Source organism: Vitis vinifera, chromosome 17 (assembly GCF_030704535.1).
Source record: "Vitis vinifera cultivar Pinot Noir 40024 chromosome 17, ASM3070453v1".
NCBI classification, from domain to species: Eukaryota; Viridiplantae; Streptophyta; class Magnoliopsida; order Vitales; family Vitaceae; genus Vitis; species Vitis vinifera.
In genome coordinates this window covers 2808594-2832037 of record NC_081821.1, presented here as the reverse complement: position 1 = coordinate 2832037, position 23444 = coordinate 2808594, and the positions used below count along the sequence as shown (strand labels likewise).

At 33.5% G+C, this 23444-nt stretch overlaps 2 protein-coding genes and 1 non-coding gene across 4 annotated transcripts; 2 read left to right on the top strand and 1 right to left on the bottom strand.

The window, feature by feature from the left end:
- Window positions 1-3524: 3524 nt before the first annotated feature.
- LOC100854769 (pentatricopeptide repeat-containing protein At4g02750) lies at window positions 3525-7643 on the top strand. 2 transcript variants are annotated; one of them, XR_009464543.1, is made up of 3 exons: window positions 3525-5128; window positions 5479-6740; window positions 6993-7643. XR_009464543.1 is itself a non-coding variant. In XM_059733956.1 (2 exons), exons 1-2 carry the CDS (start codon window positions 3635-3637, stop codon window positions 6283-6285), a joined length of 2301 nt encoding a protein of 766 aa, XP_059589939.1. In that variant the 5' UTR covers window positions 3538-3634; the 3' UTR covers window positions 6286-7643. The 2 variants fall into 2 exon arrangements, 1 of the variants encoding a protein (XP_059589939.1); XM_059733956.1 differs by having other exon boundaries at window positions 3538-5128; window positions 5479-7643.
- MIR3625 (microRNA MIR3625) lies at window positions 7183-7337 on the top strand. The gene has a single exon (NR_127871.1). It is a non-coding gene; the product is annotated as a microRNA MIR3625 (primary transcript).
- Window positions 7644-7775: 132 nt separating the features above from the next.
- On the bottom strand, window positions 7776-17401 carry LOC100853858 (mitogen-activated protein kinase 9). The gene is made up of 11 exons (XM_003634154.4): window positions 16923-17401; window positions 15675-16083; window positions 15456-15583; window positions 15249-15308; window positions 13461-13610; window positions 13091-13246; window positions 12830-12967; window positions 12670-12743; window positions 9333-9434; window positions 8522-8756; window positions 7776-8261 (listed from the first exon to the last, which is right to left on the bottom strand). The coding sequence occupies exons 1-11, from the start codon at window positions 17199-17201 to the stop codon at window positions 8187-8189; spliced, it is 1806 nt and encodes a 601-aa protein (XP_003634202.1). The 5' UTR covers window positions 17202-17401; the 3' UTR covers window positions 7776-8186.
- Between the last annotated feature and the right edge of the window lie 6043 nt (window positions 17402-23444).

The window sequence follows — 23444 nt, the reverse complement described above, 5'->3', positions numbered from 1 at the left end:
GAGCAAGAATTCTAGTCTATGGGGTGTCTCATGCCTTCCATTATAAAACTTGGAAAACTCTACTTTATGAGCCCTTTGATATGACCCATCTTTCTTAACTTTTCTGATCATGTGTACTACTCCAACTTTGACCTTCCAATTATTTGGAAAGGAGCTTAGAGGAAATCCCAATTAAAGTATGGCTATTTGGCTGTCACCCAATCACGATCATGATGATACGTATACTTTGTGTTAGTATACTTAAAAGATTCTTTTAAGTATAGTAGAAGGCAAATAAACTTCTATGTGGTTGTTCTAATGAAAGCAATTGATTTGCCTTTTCTTTTTTAAACAAAAGCAAACAATCAAAATATATATATATATATATATATATATATGTATATATATTATTAGATCGTAATAATATCGTTTTTAAGTTTAAGTATGAGTTGCTCAAATAATGACTCTTAAAACAAACCCGTAAGATGTTACGTCCGATATTATAAAAGGTTTGATATATTCTCACTAATCACCAATTGGACCCTCCAATTAGTATCAAAGTCAAAGGTTATGAGTTCAAAACACACGAACGTTATTTTGAAAGAGAGATTGTTAGGGTATAACAACATCACTCTTAACCCCAATGATAGATCACCTAAATGATGACTCTTAAAACAGATCCTCGAGTTGTGATATTGAATGTCAATATTAAAATAGATTTTAAATTCACTATCAAAGAAACCCAATGGTTAAATTTTATTTAAATTCATTACAACAATCCCCTCAATAAATATTGCTGCAATATATTATAACAAACTGTATTTTCCCGATAAATATCATCCCTCAAATTTAACTATCCTCACAATTTTAAAATATTTCTTTATTATTAAGAAGAGCTTATAATATTTTCGCTTGACCAATGTGAGATATCACATGTATAATTCAATTTGTTGAGTTATTCTCTGTGTTTAAAATTATTTCTTGAAATAAAAATATGTTGTTTTCAAAATAATTTCTTCAAAACTATTTTTATTCTAAAAATTTGTGGAGTATGTGATTCTAAAGAAAAAAAAAAACAAAAGAATTGATTTTCTTTTGGAAAAAAAGGCAAACATACCCTAACATCCATTGCCATGTGGGTCTTGCACAGTTGCACCTACCTTATCGTCTCTGATCTTGCTGTTGCTGACCCATATGGCCCCATGGCAACTTCAAGACACCCATCTGTCACCATGTTCAATAATATGTGAAGAGGACAATGGAAATTATATGAAATGTCCAATATCCATGGTCCGACATGGAGCCCAACCCTCACTTAACTTTTACCAATATGAGAAAAGGAATGTCATATAGACTATAAATATGTAATAATCCAACATTAAAAATAAATAAATGAACAGAACAAGTGTATTAGGTCTCCAAAAGTTGTCCTCAAAAGTGTCATAAAGTTGTATTATGACCATTAACAATCGAAATGTTATCCATAATGAGAGTATTAAGAAGGCTCGTGTTCTATTATCGGCACATAATAAAAAGCGGTGTAAATCATTCGTAGTATAAGGCAAGATTAATCAAAATTTAATATAAATATATCATCATTCAACGGTTTAAATTTCATCATATACTTGTAATGATCTGAATTGTATTTTCAATAGATATCGACTCAATACCTTAAAATTTTTAGTATTAAAAATAATAACTAGTAGTTATAGAGATACACGTAGTCTGATATGTATATGGATATGATCACACAAATTATTTAAGTTTAATATTATTATTTATAAGAATGTTGTTAGAATATTAAGAGTAATTTTGAGATGGCTTAAAAAGATGTAAAATGTGTTATTTAGTTGAGTGATGTATTTTTTTTCTAACTAGAAAACATGTTTAATATATAGTATAAAGAAATCTATTTTTGATAATATTTTTTTAATTATATGCCATTTTTAGAATATGATAAATTATTTTCATTTTACAAAATATAAACATTAATATGATTATTAAAAACAAACTTAAAAGTTACGTTTACTTTTTAAATATAAAAATATATTTAGAACATTTGGGACTTATTTAGTAACAATTCTTTAAAAAAAAATTTATAAAAATAATTTTTATCTAAAAGCTCAAATATGATTTTTAAATTTTTTAGATTTATTCTTCATATTTTTAATTATTTCTCAAAATACTGCAAAAAAAAAATAGTTTTAAACGCTTTAAAATATTTTAAACATAACTTGTTTTTAGAACAAATTTTCCAAAAAAAAAAATCTATGAGAAAATTGTATGAAATATCTTTTTTAAGTTAGAAAATTAATTTTTTATTCCCTAAAATATAATTTTTAATTTTAAAGAACAAAAAAAACTATTTTCAAGGACAGTCTTCACACATGTTTTTACTTTTTAGTGTCTTAAGATCATTGTTAATATTCAAAATTTAAACCTTTTTTTAGACCTTGAAATTTATGAAGAATTTTTTTTAATAAAAAAAAAAAAGAACAAATCATCTTGATGGCAGTAAAATATAAAAAGAATGATTCAAAAATCTGAAAATTAAAATAATAATAATAATTAAAAAAAAAATTATTGATGCTCAAACACTACCCTTTTTATCCCATTGGGAGAAGAAAGCATGAACCTCACCTCATGGGTTTCAAAATAAGGTCTCTTTTGGACTCTGCAAAAGGGTGGGTTCATATCCCTGTGTATAAGGGCTGGGGTCCAAAATTTTTGGCCCTTATCACCTAACTTGGCTAGCCAAATAATTTAAAGGGTAGTGCCAAATGTAATAATTTTTTTTTTTAAAAAAAAAAAATAACATTGTCACCCTTTAACATAAATAAATAATTAAATTAATTGTAGGGATCAAGGAAATCAGAAAATCTTCTTTTGAAAAATTGTCCATGTGTTTAGGAATGTTTTCAAAATAAATTCTAAAAATGATTTTGGAGGATCATTTTCAACTGTTTTCAAAAGCAAAATTTTGTTTGAAAACTTAAATGTGAAAAATAGTTTTCTTAGTTCATTCTCTATAAATGTTTTATGCGTTTATTTACATTGTAAAAAAATTTATAAAATATTTTTCATATTTTTAATTATCATTCAAAATATTTTATAAAAAAAATATCCTAGGTTGATTGTAATTAAATTGAAAATATAAACCTTCCTAACTAATTCTAATTTTGATTTTCTTTCATATTTTTCAGAATAAAACAAGTATGAGAAAACAATTTTTTTTAATATTTTTTTCTTTTCTTATTGTGTGCTATGAGCCAAATAGCATTAAAATTATTTTTAACTTTAAATTATTATATGAAATATATTTAATTTACTTAATAATTTTAATTAAGTTATTAAATGGTATTTAATCATTAAGTTGATCCGGCAAACACTCAAATTTCAAAAGCTCTTTTTTAAGCTCAATAAAAACTTCTACACTTATTTGTTCATTTTAAGTTGACTTAAAAAAAAAAGTGCTTAATATAGAAATTTAAAAAAATAATAATAATAATAATAAAAGTTGTTTTACGTAGAAACTTTATTTGACTTTCACTTCGGGCTTTAGATGGCATATATTTCCTACATTTTCTAATTCTTCGTTTAATTTCCATGGCATTAAAGACAAGAATAATCAAAGAAAGAAGAAGGTTGAAAAGTGATGGCAATGCGCGGGAGCAACCGCTTCAGACAGTTACACAGCAGAAGCTGCCTACGCTCCCTCCAAACAACCACCACTGCAAATCGGAAGCCGTCAACAAGAAACCAACCCAAAACGACGTCGTCCCTCGCCACTGACGCCGACATTGTCAAATGGAACATTGCCATCACCAACCACATGCGAAACGGACAATGCGACTCCGCTCTCCGCCTCTTCAACTCCATGCCTCGCCGGAGTTCGATTTCTTGGAACGCCATGATCTCCGGTTGCTTATCGAATGATAAATTTTATCTCGCTCGCCAGTTGTTTGAGAAAATGCCCACAAGAGACTTGGTTTCATGGAATGTGATGATTAGTGGGTGTGTCCGGTATCGGAATCTACGGGCTGCGCGTTTGTTATTTGATCAAATGCCTGAAAGGGATGTCGTTTCGTGGAATGCGATGTTATCCGGTTATGCGCAGAATGGGTATGTGAAGGAGGCTAAGGAGATTTTTGATGAGATGCCATGTAAGAATTCAATATCTTGGAATGGAATGCTTGCAGCGTATGTGCAGAATGGACGGATAGAGGATGCGCGGAGGCTATTTGAGTCCAAAGCGGATTGGGAGTTGATTTCTTGGAACTGTATGATGGGTGGATATGTGAAGAGGAATAGGTTGGTTGATGCGAGGGGGATTTTTGATAGAATGCCAGAGAGGGATGAAGTTTCATGGAATACTATGATTTCGGGATATGCCCAGAATGGGGAGTTGTTGGAAGCACAGAGATTGTTTGAAGAGTCTCCAGTTCGGGATGTCTTCACTTGGACAGCAATGGTGTCAGGATATGTGCAGAATGGGATGTTGGATGAAGCAAGAAGAGTTTTTGATGGAATGCCGGAGAAGAATTCAGTTTCGTGGAATGCTATTATCGCAGGTTATGTGCAATGTAAGAGAATGGACCAGGCAAGGGAGTTGTTTGAGGCTATGCCTTGTCAGAATGTTTCTTCTTGGAATACAATGATTACTGGCTATGCACAGAATGGTGATATTGCTCAAGCTAGGAATTTTTTTGACAGGATGCCTCAGCGTGATTCCATCTCATGGGCAGCTATTATTGCTGGATATGCCCAAAGTGGCTATGGTGAAGAGGCTTTGCATCTATTTGTGGAGATGAAGAGAGATGGCGAAAGATTGAATAGGTCTACATTTACAAGTACTTTGAGCACATGTGCTGAGATAGCTGCTTTGGAATTGGGGAAGCAAGTACATGGACGGGTTGTAAAGGCAGGATTGGAAAGTGGGTGTTATGTGGGGAATGCACTTCTTGTAATGTATTGTAAGTGTGGAAACATAGACGATGCATACATTGTGTTTGAGGGAATTGAAGAAAAAGAAGTTGTGTCATGGAATACAATGATTGCTGGTTATGCAAGACATGGATTTGGCAAAGAGGCTCTGATGCTTTTTGAGTCAATGAAGAAAACCGGTATCCTACCAGATGATGTCACAATGGTAATCATTTCAGTTACAGTAACATGAACTCAATATGTCTTAGTTTTATTAGCCCCATCAAACTTCAATACATTTGATCAAATTGTTGTTCTGGACCTCCCACTTCTTGGATGGGTATATTTCACTGCACTGCAGCTACGTTATGCAACTTTACGTACTGTCTATCATATTATATTTTACATATTTAAAAAAAAAAATTCTAAATACAGTAGTTGAAAATGGTTTAAAGAGGGGCATCAGTTATTGTTTTATAGTTCATTTATTAGTTCAGCCATATCTTTGTGTCTACATATAATTTCTCTGTTGAATGTTTTTTAATTTATATTTATTTTATTTGTGTAACATTTCAGGTTGGCGTTTTATCTGCATGTAGCCATACTGGCTTAGTAGACAAAGGCACAGAGTATTTTTATTCAATGACTCAAGATTATGGTATAACTGCAAATTCAAAACACTACACTTGCATGATTGATCTTCTGGGAAGAGCAGGGCGCCTGGATGATGCCCAAAATCTAATGAAGAACATGCCTTTTGAACCTGATGCTGCAACATGGGGTGCTTTACTTGGTGCTAGCAGGATTCATGGCAATACAGAGTTGGGTGAAAAGGCTGCTAAGATGATTTTTGAGATGGAACCTGATAATTCAGGAATGTATGTTCTTCTTTCAAACTTATATGCAGCTTCTGGGAGGTGGGGTGATGTTGGTAGGATGAGATTAAGAATGAGGGATAGAGGTGTGAAGAAAGTGCCCGGGTATAGTTGGGTTGAAGTGCAAAACAAGATTCACACATTTACAGTTGGGGATTCTGTTCACCCAGAGAGGGATAGGATATACACCTTTTTGGAAGAGTTGGATCTCAAGATGAAGAAGGAGGGTTATGTTTCTTCTACAAAGTTGGTTTTACATGACGTAGAAGAGGAGGAGAAGGTGCATATGCTCAAGTATCATAGTGAAAAACTAGCAGTTGCATTTGGAATACTGGCCATTCCTGCTGGAAGACCAATCCGTGTGATAAAGAATTTGCGGGTGTGTGAAGATTGTCACAATGCAATGAAACACATATCCAAGATTGTGGGAAGGTTGATAATCTTAAGGGATTCTCACCGCTTTCATCACTTTAATGGGGGTCAATGTTCTTGTGGGGACTATTGGTGAGATTGGAATGGTCAATAAGGAGAAAGAGCAAATGATTGCTTCTGAAAATTTACTCACCAAACCTTTACGCCTTGTGGGTGAACATGTTCCTTTCTTATTTTCTGTTTGGTTGGTGTTTTTTATAACTCGTGCAAGGAGAGAACGGACACAACTGCTGCTTCCTTCAATAGTGGATTACATGGTGTGGAAAAGAAAACCCATTTCTACAAGGACTTCTAGTTAGATGTGGAACTACAGTCAACTCCTTCAAAAGCTCAAAATGATCAATCTGTACACCTTCTACATGCTAATAATTTAAAGAAATTAAGAAAATAGTGCTGCCATTACTGTTGGAAGCTGTGGTTTAAGATCATGATCATTTTTTGAAGATGTCAGAATGCCAGACAAATAGAAATTTGAAGAATGAATTCATTGTGAAAGGAAAAGGTGCTTTAGATTCAGCCAAAAACATGGAGGTGAGGAGACTACATCTAGTTCTCTTGGAAGCTGCATCATCAACCTAGATCAAAAGAAAGCTTTTTGTTGACTCTATCCTTGATTTTTGCTTTAAAACTTTACTTTGAGATATCTGATTTCTTCCTGTCTGTAAAAGGCTTCCTTGTGCTGTTAAATAAGAGCTTTATAAGTGAGAAGACTAATACTGGAATTCTTGAGAAATCCAGTTTCTGTTTAGTGCATTTCTGAACATCGGATTTCCATGTCTGCAGGGAAGACAGGCACACACCTGGAATTCAAAAGCATTTACTGAACAAGAGGTCTCAAACAACTTCAACCAAAGGTCATAAGTAGAATGGCGGTAACCTGCATGTCATACTCTTCCCAGCCAGCATCTCCAACCTGACTTTGTATCTGCACCCTGCTGGCGTTCATTTTACATCCAAATGCCAGATGTTAGACCAAGAAGACTATACCTTATACATCAGTTTTGGCTTCCAGCAGTCATCTCCAAGGTGGAGCAAAACTTGATTGCCCTTGCTGAATTGATCTGCTCCTCCCGGGAGATGACTACTGGAAGCCAAAACTCGTATTTGTGTGTGTGTATGCTCTGTTTGCTTCTTTTTCAGTTTTTTAGACTTGAGCTGAGGAAATAAGTGAAGGCCAGTCCTGAAAATCACATGCCTCTCTTAACAGGAAAAGAAAAAGGAAAAAATAAAAAAATTAAAAGGGAAAAAAAGAAGAAAAGAAATTGTACTTCTGCTAATGTTCTGAGAGAACAGTATGAACTTAGTGATGTGCTATATGGAAAGGGCGATTTGCTGGAGAATGTTTGTGTTACAACTTTGTATGAAGCTACTTTTGTAATACCCTCATCCAAATTTTTTACTTTCTTTGTGAAATAAAAATAATTATTTCGGTTACGTAGAGCTCAAATTTCAACCCATCAAATTATAAGGACACATGGTAGAAATTGATGAAATTCTTGCATAGTAAAGATCAATAATGTCAGCATTGATACTGTTTGAATATCAATCCCCAACATTTCCTCACCATTGTATCAAACTGGTAATATATACCTTCATTGAATGGAGCCAAAACATTTAAACAATAATTCTGTATTTCTCATATGGTCTTCAAAAAATAATACAACAATTTTCTGCTTCTTCAAACAACTGTTTTCTCCCAGTAGCATTGAACTAATTACCGAAATGACAGAAATACACATTGGATTCCTCCAAAACATGTTTCTGTGTCAATTAATAAGAGGGCAATTCTTCTCTCTAATGTAACAACACATAGTAACAATTGAATCCTACCGTTAGTTTCTAGCTGAAACAATGTGAAGATCTTCAGCATGGGCCCTTGTGAAGCACTGTTGACCCACATAGACCGGGTAAAATTGGGCAGAGCACAACAATGAAGCCATCTGATTCTTTCCAACTCATCAGGTTAAAAGTTTGAAATCAGGAATTGAGAGCTGCTAAGTCGTGGGATAACCCATTGACACCCTCATCATCGTGCTCGACAATTGTTTCCTCCTGATCAGAACAAAATAAACTATGTGAGAATACCAGAGAAAAGCATACCTCTGCATTTCCAGAGGTGATTTAACCCTGTTCTATTGTTGTGAGAAATCGACTTCTTAGGGGAAGAGGTGATCTACATGTGCAAGCTATTAACTCATCGGTCTGATTTGTGAGACAGTTCTACTTACATCAACGATGATCCACCAACAATTTCCGTGAATGGCAAAGCAAAATGAAAAACAGCAGGAAATATGTAAAGCCATATAACTTACCTCAACATCTTTTTGTTCCTTCACACCTATACACTTGGAAGCACTAATACTAGCACTCTTCAATAGGCTACGAGCACTTTGGTTTGGCTTGCTGGGTCCATTTTCTACATTTCCTTTCTCTAAACCCTCAGCTTTTGGAGGACTCTCAAGAGTTGTAGCAACAGAGGCAGCAGAACGCTTTTCAAATTCCTTATTTTCATCAGCAGCCTCATTAATAGGTGCACAAACCCGCTCTCTGAAAAAAAAGAAAATAATTAATAATAATCACATATTGGATGATACATCTTAAAGACATCATCAAATTAGTAGAACTAGAGCGGTAAACCTGAAAATGGTATATAGTATGGATACTAATGCAAGGCATTGTAACCATATCAGACCAGAAATGAAAAGATATGGGCCCTACACATTTTGTGCACATCCAACACTTTTCTTAATCTTTTAAATTACAGATATATGTAGGCTACACCCTTGATACATTTGCATTCAAATGCAATTTTTTTAAAAGAACAGCTAGTTTTATGATGTTCTTTTTCTAAAAACATAAGAGGGTTTTTCCTTAAGAAACAGAAAAAAGAAAGTTTCAGTTGTATATAAACCCTCTCCAAAAATCTTGAGTTGACCAGACTCTGTTTGTAGGTCAGCCCATGAGCCTTTCCTCAAGTGGTATTTTTGTGGGGTGGGATTCATAGGTCTAGGATTCGCATCCTTATCCTATATTTTTAGGATTTGTCATGATGAGATGTCCCTGCTATATTGAATCAGTGTCCCCTAACTATGCTTCAGTGTGCATGAGTGTCCAACACCTTACCTAGGCAAGGAAGCATGCTGCCTCTGGAGTGGAGTGCTTCTTTCACCTTTACCATAATGCTCTTCAAGATGAGCAAACTGTCGCTTAAACCGATCAACACCACTAGATTGACATAAAAAGATAACACTGGGTTAGCACTTGAGAATGGCCAGCATAGAAGATTGTATAATAGAAAGGGTGTTTCTAACATGAATCTAGCTGTGACTTTGCAACAGAGACATAGACACTAATAAAGCCTCAGAGATCTCAAAGGAAAAACCAAAAAATGCCAATTTGCAGACTTAACAAACTTCTTCAAGCCCAATAGAAGAAATAAATGATTTTAACTATTAGTCAGTTGTTTGAGTCACAAGGTCATGTGGATTATGTGAGTACAGAGGCACAGAGGATGCAGTTCTGAGTAAGAATTTTGTTGTTCTGGAACTTCAATAAGAGGAAATAATGTTTAGTAGATAAACTGAAATAAATAAACAGCTACAATATGGTGAGAATATCAATAGTATTTAAATTTCAATAAATGAACATTGAATATCTCTAGAACCTATAACAAATTCATAGACGAACATTAATTTTCCACTCTTTTAATATCTCTAGCAAGAACAAGCAGCTATTCTAGGTCAGGGTTTGGAAACCTGAAGCCAGATCTACAAACCCCAAAACTCAACCAAGTTGGCTGGCATCATCAGCCATATAAAAAAGGTTGACAATCTTGAGTATACAGTTAAATTTCAGTATCTCCAATTTTTGTTTAGATAAATTCATAGTGAAGATTTATGATCTGGTTATATTCAACATAAATATTTTTATCTCTACTTTAGTAAGATTGTGTAATTAAGCAAATAACTTGAGTTGACAAGCGTCTTTTATGCAAATATTGTGCAAGTATCTCTTTTTCAGAAGAAACCAACTTCATTTATTAAAAATCAATAGTAAAATGAAGAAGCAAGGATCCTGTAAAACTACAACAGAGCAAGAAAAACAAAACAAGAAAGAACCAAAACCATGAGATCAATAATCAATCACATCAAGAGGCATAAAATCATCTCCTATGAAAGCCTCCAAAGTTGGACACCTAATAATCTCCTACAAAAATCCTCATTTTAGTCAAAAAACCAGTTTCTTGGTCAGACAATCTAGGAGCTCATTTACAGTTCACCTAAGATTCCTGAAGAGATCCAGAATTCCCACATGAATTGATAATACTGCCTAGGTACCATAGTAACCGAAGCAGCCTAGGAAACTACTACTGAAGCATCTCATAAACCAAGTCAACCATCTAGGTGAGACTTTACTGAAATGTCAGCTAAAGGGTTGAGACCTGTCCCTACAGTGCAAATTTCATTTTTTTTCCTGTTGCTTTTTGTTTCATTTTGGTCAGCCAATCAAATTAGACTTGCAAACAAGGTAAACCAACCAAATGAAGCAAAACCTTCTCAATCATAGTTTCTCTCCAATCCCTCACTCACCCGAGAACAAATGAAAAAGAAGACCTCAAACACCACAGGAGATCCTTGAGTTGACACAACACTTAACAAGAGATTGAGACTAGTAGAAAATGATTACTTTCTGTTTCCATTTAAGAAATCCATTTATAAGTCCGACTAAACATAAGCCTGACCATGAATTTGTCAAAAGGTCAACTTTTTGTTTGAGAGGAGAAAATGCAAGATATAGGATGGCTCCCCAAAAAGAGAAGACTCAAAAGAAGAAAAAGATGGAACATGACATATACTAGATATTTAACGCCCGAAGCTCTTCGTGAGTTATTTAATACCCATTATAGGAATTGATATTTACCCGAATTTCATTCTCTCATTATCAGTTGACAAGGTTTAAGTTGTTTTACCTAACTATTTTTGTAGCTCATTTTAAGAATAGATCCCAATCAAGGTGATAGGACACAGGCACCTAAATATCTTCATAGATGATGTTGTTTGCCTGGAACACCAAGAGTTAACTCCCAAGACATTAGATTGCCTAGAAAAAATGGTCCATGCAAAGAAATAAAAATGCAACCTACTGGGAGAAACGCCGCCTACTGAAAAAAGGGGGGAAAGAGAAATGCCCCTTTGAAGTGTTTATTTTACTCTCATGTTATGCTTTTGAGCTAGAATGAAAACAAAAACCCCTTGGGCTATGCCCCTTCTTGAGATTTAAATTTAACACGTGAGGAAGATTCTTTGAAATCCTTTAGATTTTCTAACCTTCGAGTATCGGGGTTCTCATCATGACAGACCAACAAAAGGCCTTTTCCCCATTTCTGCATGGATCTCTAGTCTCCATGAAATACAGGGGTGTTGAGGGCACCAGTATATAAATGGCTAACTGAAATTAATGACAATCCATACCGCCACCTACAAAATTAAACCTTAAATTCTAATCTGGAACCTTCACAAATCTGATGTAGATAATAAGTCAAAGTATATGCGTTATTTGGTGTTTGCAAAGTCAAAAAATGAAAGCATTATCCATAGTTATCACGTGTTCTATAAGGGAAAGGAAAACAAAATTGACATTATGCTTCAAAAGCAGCAAATGCTGTTCCATTTGATTGAAAAACAACAAAAAGCAGAAGCCCTGTGGGGGTCAAGAGAGATAAGCAGATGAACTTGATCTGATAACTGTGGATGATGATAATAATAGTAAGAAGAAGAAGAAGATAAAATGTTCATAAGGAATCACAAACCAGAATGGAACATGTCCAGCAATTTCTGTTCTATTGAGTGAAAAAGTAATAAATTAAAATTAAAGGAAAAAAATTAAAAATAAAAAATAAACAGGGAGATAGGAAGCATTGTGTGGATGAAGAGTGCTAAACAGATGAACTTGGTCTGGTGACTGGAAATATCCATTTACTGGAGAAATTTATTAAAAGCACTAGTCAAATAGAAAAGACATTCAAATATCAAAGTTGGGATTAGAAATCATAAGTATTAGCTAGTTTACATGAGAATGATACTGAAGAGATATATTCCATAGAATTATAAGCCACAACAGGGCAAACTTCTAGAGGATACTAAGTAACAATGGTACCAAAATTCCTCTGACAAGCACCGGATGCTGTTAAAGAGCAAAACCGCAAACACAACACAACCAAGAATCATTTTACTAAGTAGTGAACTAGTAAAGATTTACGAATTATTCTAAAGGATCCAAATTTGTCACTCAAATTTATCATAGATTTCTGCCACTAATCATGTATTGTTAATAATATTAGTACCTAAGATCCAGTGGAGAGGGAATCAATGCAGAAGTATATTAAAGCACCAGCAATTTAGTAGAAGAATGAGATAGCTCTCATTATAAGAGTGACAATGGATTCAGTAGAATGCCTGACCTCGGGTACATGAAGCTAGTTTGATCTCCACCACGAAGATACTCCTGCAGCATCTGGGGATGATACTCTAGGATCTGTTTCAATTTAAACAAAAATTTGTTATAACTCTACTGACAGCATAAAACCCACAATACCATCAAAGAAAGTTGTGACCCCATACCTCTCGATATATTAACTCCCTAACATCATCTTTTGTTAATTTCCTTCTCTCAAACTCAAACTCAAGTTTTGAAATGGGTTGAGTGGAAGGTTCACGATCTACATTTGCCAAACCATCAAAATACGGATCAGCTAAAGCCTGCCAACATAAACACGCAATGATATTAGGAAGCACAGTGTTCCCAAATCAACTAGATTATATTTCTTTACAATTTTAATTTAAATTTTGAAGTAGCGAAATATTAGAATTACCAACTATTACCTCTTCAGCAGTTGGACGATCTTTAGGATCAAATGCAAGGAGACGTTCCACTAGATGAAGAGCCAACGGATCAGCATCAGGGAATTTTTGTGAGAAGGGAATGGATGGTTTTTTTCGCATGGTACTTAGATATCTTCTTGCCTTCTCATTCCGAATCTGCCATGTCATGAAAGAATAATCATCTATGTGTGGGTGTAAGGTAAAATCAGAAAAGTACTCAATTTTTGCCGCAAAAGCATTGAAATTAATGTTAGATCAACCAGTTGTAGAAAAAGAAAGCTAACCAAATTCAGAGAGTGTCCACTTGGAACATACAATCAGTCTGTCAATTAGTGACCAGAAAAAACAGAATTAGAATGAGATAACTAACCCTTGCGATTGATTCAGCAGAAGGAGTGCCAAGCAAATCAGTCATGAGATCCAACTGGTGCACTACATTTTTCCCCGGAAACAGCGGTTTTCCTGTAAGCATTTCTGCAAATATGCATCCTATGCTCCAAATATCAATCGCAGGAGTGTACTGAAAAATGGAGAAGGTTTTAAGAAATTTGATATATAGTTTAATAAAACATAACTCCACTTAAATTTTATAAACCAAAGAGGTCATATTTCATCAAAAGAGCTCATGCACAGAAGAAATAACATAAAAACAATCATGTGGTACCAGATTGATAAACCACACCACCACGTAGCTATGTAATGCATAAGCTTTGTGTGTGTGTGTGACTATAATGAAAGTATACCAAAATCCATGTAAAACTCTGTGCATGTCTATAGAATGAAAGTATACCAAAGTCCCTGTAAAACTGCCAAGAATGCAACTAATTGGCCAGTAACTGATTATATCTTGCAAAACTGCCCATCAATTGTGTGTGCAGACACTTCCTCTATGCATTTCTAGATTAGGAAGTATATTGCTTTATCACCATCTATGATTTCATTTGGTCAAGTTGAGTGCATGACTGTTAAGCTATCAACTTTGCTAATATCTTAAAATGGGCCCGCAATGTATACCAAGCTAACACCCTCCTATGTGTAGACCCATACCCACACATAGAGAGAGAAATTAGCAGTTACAAATAATAGATAATTGATGAGGGAATAAGCAATAGGAGAAACTTGAACTCGAGACCTCTAGTTAATCATAGCTCTAATACCATGTTAAGTACCAACTTTTCTAAAGTCAGCCCACACATATACCAGGCTAACAATGACCAAAGCAGACTCCTGGGTCAAGTTTCAAAATTCCAATCAATGCGCCTGGGAGATTATGAACCCTGTTATGAAAATAGAAAACTCTGGAGCATTGAATAAGCCTGTTGGTCAGGCACAGCAAATCTGTCATTTGAACCAAAGTAGCAGACACAAAGATATCTTGCATCTGGGAAATTATGAAGAAAAAAACAAACCCATCATTTTTTTCCCCAAAATCAAACCAAGAACCTCCCACCTTCCCACACTAACCCCTTGCCACTTGAGTAATGCCTCAAAAGGCACCAATCCAACAAATTTCTCCATATCAAGAAAAGTTGAAGAGACATGTCACGGGAAAACTAATGAGTGATCCTTATGGAGGAAGACTTCCAAAACGTTTCATGGTAGCAAGTTGATTCTGGTAATCCAAGTCTTGTTCCTACATTGTCTCAAACCATCAAAGTTCAACTTTGAATAGTTGGCAACTCTGACATTGAATCTCAATAGAAGATGATGAAAAATGAAGAGATCAAAACAGAAGAATACAAGAGAATATGGAAATGTATGGATCTCTGTGAATACTATTCACCTTCTCTCATTTTTTGGACATGCTACCATCCACTTCATAGAGCAAGAACTACAAAAGTTATCTACACAAGAATATTTTTCAAACACAATTTCAAAGGACAGTGATGTATTCATTGGTGATAGCTACCAGAAGTCCAGCCAATGAAGTATCTGAAAAGGACAGTGAATAAGCTTAGAATATTTTATGTCGTCATTGAGGTATAAGGAATTTTTTTCTTTGTTTTCTAAGTGATTTTTGTACACATCTCATGTATATGGCCTGAACCCCTATTCTTGGTGCTCATTTTATTATATCTTATTTACTTTAAATAAACATAATTGAAGATCTGGTGGCCAAAATAAACTTTTGAGATATCAAAAATAAAAACCACCTTACCTTGGAGAAAAAGGAGCCACAAAGTTCAGGAGCACGGTACCATCGGGTTGCAACATAGTCCTTTGAAAAAGTAAATAAATATGATTAGTTAAAGTTTCTAGCTTTCAAAAATTTTAAAGTATCATAAAATAAAAGAGACTAAGTAATTTTCTCGGCCGTATGCAGAAATGCAGCAAATGTCAGGAGTACTTTGGCAAGACTACATACTGTCCAGAAAATAGCTGATGGTGCATCATTGAATGACACCCGAGCAAGCCCAAAATCACAAATCTTCAACTTGCAGTCGGCATTAGCAAGAATATTTTTTGGCTTCAAATCTCGATGAAACACATTTGCTGGAAGAAACCATAAAATTTTTATTAGTGGCCATTCAGGACATAAAAGCAAACAAACGGTGAGGCTATAATATCTCTGAAAAGCACCAACCTGTATGTATATATTTTAGACCCCGAAGAAGCTGGTACAAGAAAAATTGATAGTGCTCGGGAGTAAGATCATCGTTTGCCTTAATTACTTGATGAAGATCAGATTCCATCAATTCAAAAACAACGTAAATATCTCTAAATTCTCTTCGAGAAGGCGGGAGCATGATATGTTTTATTTCTACAATATCCGGATGCCGAAGCAACCGTAAGAGCTTGATTTCTCTTAGAATCCGTGTAGCATCAGAGACATGTTCAAAGACATCATTAATCTTCTTGATTGCAACCTTTTCTCCAGTGTGGGTATCAATTGCAGAGCCAACAACACCATAACTTCCTTTGCCAACAACTTCCTGGACTTGGTATCTGCTCGCCTCTCCATATTCTGTGAAGAATTCTGTTTCTGGCATGCCCTGAGTAAAAAATGGTCTCCCTTAGCAATCATTATTTATCAATTAATCAAGTATATAAATGGTTGAATTAGTACAGAATGGAGAAGAAAATATTTTTTTTTTCAAGTTTTAAAAAATCAATATTATTCTAGGTCGTCCGTACATCAATGAATAGCATATTCCTCAACAATGATGAATCTGTGCAAGACAAGAAAATCCATTTGATTAAGACTCCTTTCACCGTTAAGAAAAACAGGATAAGAAAAATATTCTACAAAATTCACAATATTTCGCTTTCTCCTTTTCGAAAGTTTTTGGGGAAATTTGATAAATTTCCAGATCTCACTCATTTCAATAGAAGCCCCCTACCAGCAAACATTTCTATAACTGTTTGAAATAGATATAAATTTCTATATTTTCTTCATCCTACAAACAGACCACTGCCACGAAATCCTTCTCCCAAACAGGGTAAAAAAATGTGTGTGTCAATTGAAGATGGCAAACAATTCCTGTGCATTTGATAATTTCATCATTCACGTATGATCCATACATGTTGCGGTCTCGGAGATAATACTGAGAATAATAGGAGGATAACACAGATCACAGAATAGCGCGCGATTACATACTGATCATACAAGATACGATTGGGGGGGAGAATCCAAAAACCCAAATATAATAAACGCAAGTCAGGATAAGAAAGAAATAATACTCTAACTGGCTTTAATCCCCTGCAGAGTTCTTAACTTGAAAACTACCCAACACGAAAATGAATCAAAAAAAAAAACCGTTTGGAGGAAATAAAAAAAAAAATGAATCGAAACCCTTGTTTTGGAGAGATCTGGAGAGAATAAAAGGCAGACCTTCTTGTGAGGATCCATGGGTCGTCGTTTGGGGACTTTGATGAGCGTCAAAGCAGGGGCTGCTTCCGGGTCTTGTGGCTGTCGTTTTTTATGATGAGGACGAGGCTGTGTGGCTGAAGCTGAGGATTGAGCGTGGACTTCGGTCACAAATACACAAGAAGCATGGATTGCGGCATTGTTGGAGTCATTGTTGGTGGTGGTGGTGGTGGTAGTGGAGGAGGTTGAAGAGCGGCGTTGAAACCAGCGACGAACGCCATCCACCAGTGTTCCACTCCCCATAAATAAATATACATACAAATTTTATGTGTACACTGTACAGTGGCTATTCGATTTCAATTCGCAGCCAAAGGATTGTCTGCATTTTCGCCGCTGCTTTTTCCCTCTACTTTCCCTCTCCCTTCGCCACCTCTCAATCTCTTCTGGGTTTACAACCATGAACATGGCCCCATTTTATACACCTTCTTTTTGTAATGTTGCCTTAAAATCATTTTTTAAATGGAAAATTATAATAATTATAATCATTTCTACAAGGAAAATTCTCTCCATTCATCACGTATGACAAAATCTCCATTTTTTTTTTAGTTTAATAAAAATATAAAATTAATTAATTTCTTGAGCAAGTCTCTCCTGATCCATTCAATATTGGCAACATGAACCGCCATTTTCAACACCATTTTGTCAATGCAATTAGATTAAATAAAAAGTTAATAGTATTTCGACTAAAAATAAGTCCGGGAATGAGTCCTCGAAATAATGACTTTTAGAATACAATCTTAGGATATGGTATCGAAATAGTCTTTATAAATAACTTTTAAAAGCATTTTTTAAATTTTATTAAGCATTTCATTTGTTTTTTAAAAATATTTTTTAAAACTAAATGTGTTTTTCAAATATATTACTAAAAACATTCTTTAAATATAAATGGAATTTTATAAAATTATTAAAAAAAATATTACAAATTTTATATACCTAAAACCTGTCCTAAACCTAATTTTGGGTTTTTAAAAAAAATCTTAAACCTGTCATTTACTTTATTCTAAATATCCTAAAAATAATTAAAAAAAATTAATGATTAAATTAAATCCATATAAATATAACAAACATGCTGGCCTTCCATCACGCCGGGCATAAAGGGAATTTACAAAAAGATTAATGTGCAGTACAATATTTAAATCAACTTTTTTATTTAAGAGACAAAATGTGATAATTGGCACGTTGTGTCACGTTCCCACCGTTATTTTTTATAAGGGGACAAATATTATAATTGTAGAAAACCACGTGGACAAATCACATCACAATCTAACGTTTCCGTCATCATTTCTATTAAACAAACTTACATTCCGTCATATAATCTATCTTTTGCCATTTTTAATGCTACTCAAATTCCATTTATTGTTGTTTTTAAATTTATTTATTTTTTATTTAATTTAATGCTTCCAAAACGTATATATTTCAATCATCAGTTACGCTATGTAATGAATAAATGCCTTTTAATTTCTTAAAATTTCGTATTTTTTTAATAAATATTTTAAAAATAAATTGTTCTCAAAACAAACTATTTTTTAAAAGAGATGCAAGGTGTTCTAAGTTATATATAATTAAAAATAAAATACTAACTATGAAAAATATTTTTAAAACATATTTTTAAATATTGAAAATAAGTTTAAAATATTTTAGGTTTTCAAATAAACTCTATTGTACAAAAATTATAGAACAATTTCTAAAAATTATTTTTTATAACGGCTTTTAAAAATGGTTACCTAACAAAACTTAATATTTATATTGTTTCATCTTTAGTTCATAACTAAATAATCCGTGAATTACAAAAGTTTAGTACAAAAATATTAACCAAAAAGTTATTGAAAATGAAATAGAAGTCATATGGTTGGAGGATACTTGGTAAATCAGCTCAATGAATTAAAGTGACTTAATAACTTAAAGGTTATTATATAAATTAAGCATATTTAATAAAAACAACTAAATATCATTTGAGTACATCTAATAGAATTTATTTACTTCATTTTTTTTATGAAAAAAACACTAATTAAATTTTTAACAATAAACATTAATGATAATTAATAAACAATAATTATATTAATTTAACAATCATAAGTAAATTTTAAATTAATTTTACTAAAAACCTTAATACTTAAAAAAAACAGCTAATAAATTAGAAGTTGACAACTTAAAAATAATTTAACTTGAATTCGTCATTAAATAAAAAATATTAAAGTTTACTAAATACCCACTCAATTGACTTATTAGCCGGACAACAATTTAAACTTTTGGCTAAAAGTCGATGATGATAAGCCTAACACCCCGTTACTTAACCATTTAAAACTCAAAAAATTATTTAATAGACAATGATGTAGATTACTTGCACGTGTCCAAATAATGCTAAGGTCTTGTATATATTAATTTATTTTTAATTTTATTGCACAATATATGACATCAAAAGTCAAGTTTCACTTCTATAATAAGTATTACTTCGTATTATCCTTTTAATTTTAATTAAATTGTGACTTTCTTGATAATGATATAAATTAGAAAATTATTAAATCACAAGGCGAATGAAAAAATAAATGGACCGTTGTATTTATATGATATAATTAATAGTATTGATAAGGTAGAAAAAATGAAGGGTTAGGTCAGCTGCTCCTCTCAATCAAGTGATTAATTGATTTTTTCTGCACACGTGGCTGCTTCCGTTTGCGTTGCCTTAAAAATGTCTCTCGTGACGTGTGAGGTTGCTGTCTAGTATCTCTTGCCTCCTGTCTGTCCCAGTCTTGATGGGAAGCTTACTTTTAAAGGGATATGATATTAGATGATGAAAATTGGAAGTACATAAAATCAGACAATCTCCACTCAGAAAAAAAAAAAAAAAAAACGTTAAAAAATTATTTTAGGCTATTTTGTACCGTTCGACTGTAATCGAGGTCAGTTGTGAACCATACACGTGTCGGGCACGATCACATGCGTGTCATTGATTTGGCAATAATTGAGGTTCAAGTTTGGTTATCACCACATGATTAAATTTTCAAAATATTTAAAAAAAAAGAAAAAAAAACAAGAAAAAAAAGTGAATCACATAATTAAAATTTGCAAGCCACGTCACATTATTTTAAGAGTATGAATGAAAATTATTAGGTAATAGTGATATCTTAATTATTTTAGGATTAATTGATTAAAAAAGATGAAAACATCTTAAATTTATAAAACTAATTTTTCTCATTTTTGAACTTGAGAAATAATCAATTTTTAACATAAATACCCTTCAATATTTTTATTATTTACATATGTCTTTTAAAAGAAAAGATTACTTTTATAATAAAAATATGAAGATATTTTTATCTAAAATTGACATTTTTTAGGTTAAAAAAATGTGAAGGATTAGTTTTCGAATATTTTATCCTTTTAATCGGATTATTTTATTAATGATGTTACATGGCTTTTACTAAAATATGATAAGCGCATACTATATGCATTTATATAAAGGAGGATATGAATAAATAGTTGGATAAAAGATGAAAGTGACATAAGAAATTTTTTAAAAGGAGAGAAAGGAAAGAAGGGGAAGATCGCTGTCCAGTTGTATCGGTAAACTAAACACTTTTGAAAATGTGGAGATGGGGGTAGCATCAAAAGCTGGGTTCATCTTATCCGCGTCGCCAACCACTTATTTGCTGTATTTTTGGAAGTCTCCCTCTCATCACGCGCCTCAACCATCATCATCATATGGATTGAACCGTTGAATAACATATTCTTTTAAATTTTTAATTTAGATACCCAAGCAGGATAAGATCCACAAGAGCTCATTTGAAAGAAAGTGATTTTCTGGCGGTCTGCTTGATTCAAGATAGTTCGTCAGTTATGGCCCTTATGGGAGGGTTAATCTAACGCTTTCTGCCTTCCACATCAAACGTTCACAACTTCGTTTCTTTTTCTGCATATATGACAGGTGTGTTTTCATTTAATTAAAGATTTTACAAATATAATAATAGTAAAAATTAATTTAAAAGCCATCACTTCATAGTAACGGTCTAATATTTTTGCAGAATCCTCAATTTAAAGCCCAACCAAGATGGGGAAAAAAGCCTTTATGGAGTTGATTACTTTTAACTTGAAAAAAAAACAATTGGAACGATACTTAAAACGAAATGTTATTTGCGCCATTAGAATGTTTATCATTCCCATTAACTTTTACCTTGAATTTTCATAAGTTCCCTGTAGGCTTTGTTCATTTTGTTTTGGGCAGCTTGGTTGCTCTTAACACACTAGTTACGCTTTAGAACGCGCTTGCCTGGGCTTGTATGTGTTAGCCTCATTGCTTTGGTTGCTGAAGTTCTTCCTCATCTAAAGCCCAGATTCTCTGAAGCCCCTTTTTCTTCATGGCTGAGCCCGCTATCCATGGGTGCCGAGTGTTCATCGTGCCCATCACAACCAGTGGGTAATCTGGGGCGTTCAACCAACACCAAGAATTGAACCCGAGACCATGCACCTCTATTATACATCCTGTCATTCGCCCCAACTAATGGGGCACCCTCACCAGTGGTTTTGAAGATCTAACCCTCATCTTCACTCTGCTTTGTGTATGTTGATATAGAAGCCTTTTGTGATGTTACATATGTGGATATGGAAGCTTTGAGAGGAACTTATTGCTCGGTGAAGACTCTAATATCTTTGAATATCCTCTGCAAACACAATTTCCCATGATATCATTACATGATGAAAGCAGCAAAAATGAATTATATAGACATTGGGAACAGCATGTTACCTCCTGAGTAAGGTGGGTGCAGGTGGTGTGAATCACAGAGATAATCTCAAACATATGGGCTTCAATGTACCTTCTCTTGCCCATTAATAAGACATGGCGTTGTGTTGAGCATGCCAGATCAAATATGGTGTCACTGAAGTCTGGACGGCTAATTTCCTCAAGGGATGGTGAAGATGGTGTTAATGTTTCTATGAGTGCTGCAATAGGATTTTATCTGGTCTATTACATTTACATCCCTCTGCTTTAGACCTCAGGAGTTTTTTCCTTTGTTTTCTCAGGCTTAGAGTTCTCAACAATTGCCCTCCAACATTTGGTTGATTCTTCTTCTGAAGTTCTTATCAGTATGATCAATCTCCAAGCAGGTCCCCGGAATCAACCTCCAATTGACAAGGCCAAGCTGGCTTCTTCCTATCAGTTGCAGTGTGGCAATCAGCTAATGAGAGGAGCATTTCCCACTTCACAAGAAGTAAGTGAAGCCCCAGTCCTGATATTAAAATCGGCAAAGAAATAATTAATAATCAAATACAAATCAATACAAACTAGAATTGAAACCAAAATCAAACCAGCCCAAAGAAGGAAATAGAAAGTAAGCTCATAGTAGGCAACTAATTGATATGAATATGCCAAAAACATATAACACAAACACAAATACGATCAAGGACAACACAAAAAGTAGGAAAGGAATATAGTGCATATGCCAGATATAGTTCCTATCTAAATTGATAATCATTATCATGAAACCCGATTATATCTCATAAAGTAACCATGGTTTACAAATGTAGGGAGATTGTAGCTGACAAAGGAAAAACCATAAAATAAGGCCACAGAGGTTTAAATTTAATTTGGATTCAAGGACTTTTCTAAAAGATTGGATTGGGTCAAACACCTATTTTTTCAATCTCAGTCTCAAATTAAATTGAATAAACCATAGTTCCCTACTACTTTTTGCTTCTATTTTTCTTCCAAGTTGCTCCAAGACAATGGCTTTCCTTGCACTACTAGACTGGATTTGGTATGATGTGGACCATGAAGGTTAACTAGGATTGAGAAATACACAGTTGGAAGGAGAAATACGAGTATCAAGGTTTTTTTTTGTACAATTTGCCATTTTTGGTGTCTCTCCATTTTATTTACCAAGCTTACGGCTTGATGGATGTTTAATGGTAAAAATTGGGCTTGCAACTAAATTGCTAGGGATTGCGGACTATTTTCAAGGGTCTAGATGGGTGCTATTGATCAAACTTGCTCGCCTTACAAAATTACAACTTCCTTCAAAACAAAAAATTTTAAAATTTTCAATTTAAATCCAATTTAATAGACAATATGCTCATTGGAAAACTAGGAAAGTCAATTTTTAATTATAGAATTAAACACTCAAAATTATCTTGTGTGAGATACTAATATTTTTCTCCTTAGTTTGGTTCTCGGAGAATTTAAGGAAAAATGCGAGGATAAGAAAATAGAGAATAAAAATAGAAAGAAAAAAAAAAAGAAGGAAAATAACAAATTGATTTAAGGTTAATAAATTATTTTTATATGATTCTTTAAACCCATTTTATTTATTTATTTTCTTTCTATATAAAGATTAAATAATTTTAAAATGCATAAATTTCTAACTAATTTTAATTATATTTACTTTATATATATATATATATATATATATATATCTTCCATAGTAAACCAAGCATGAGAAAATCATTTTTAGATTTTAAAAGCTTATATCTCAGCTGATTTTATAAAATCATTGA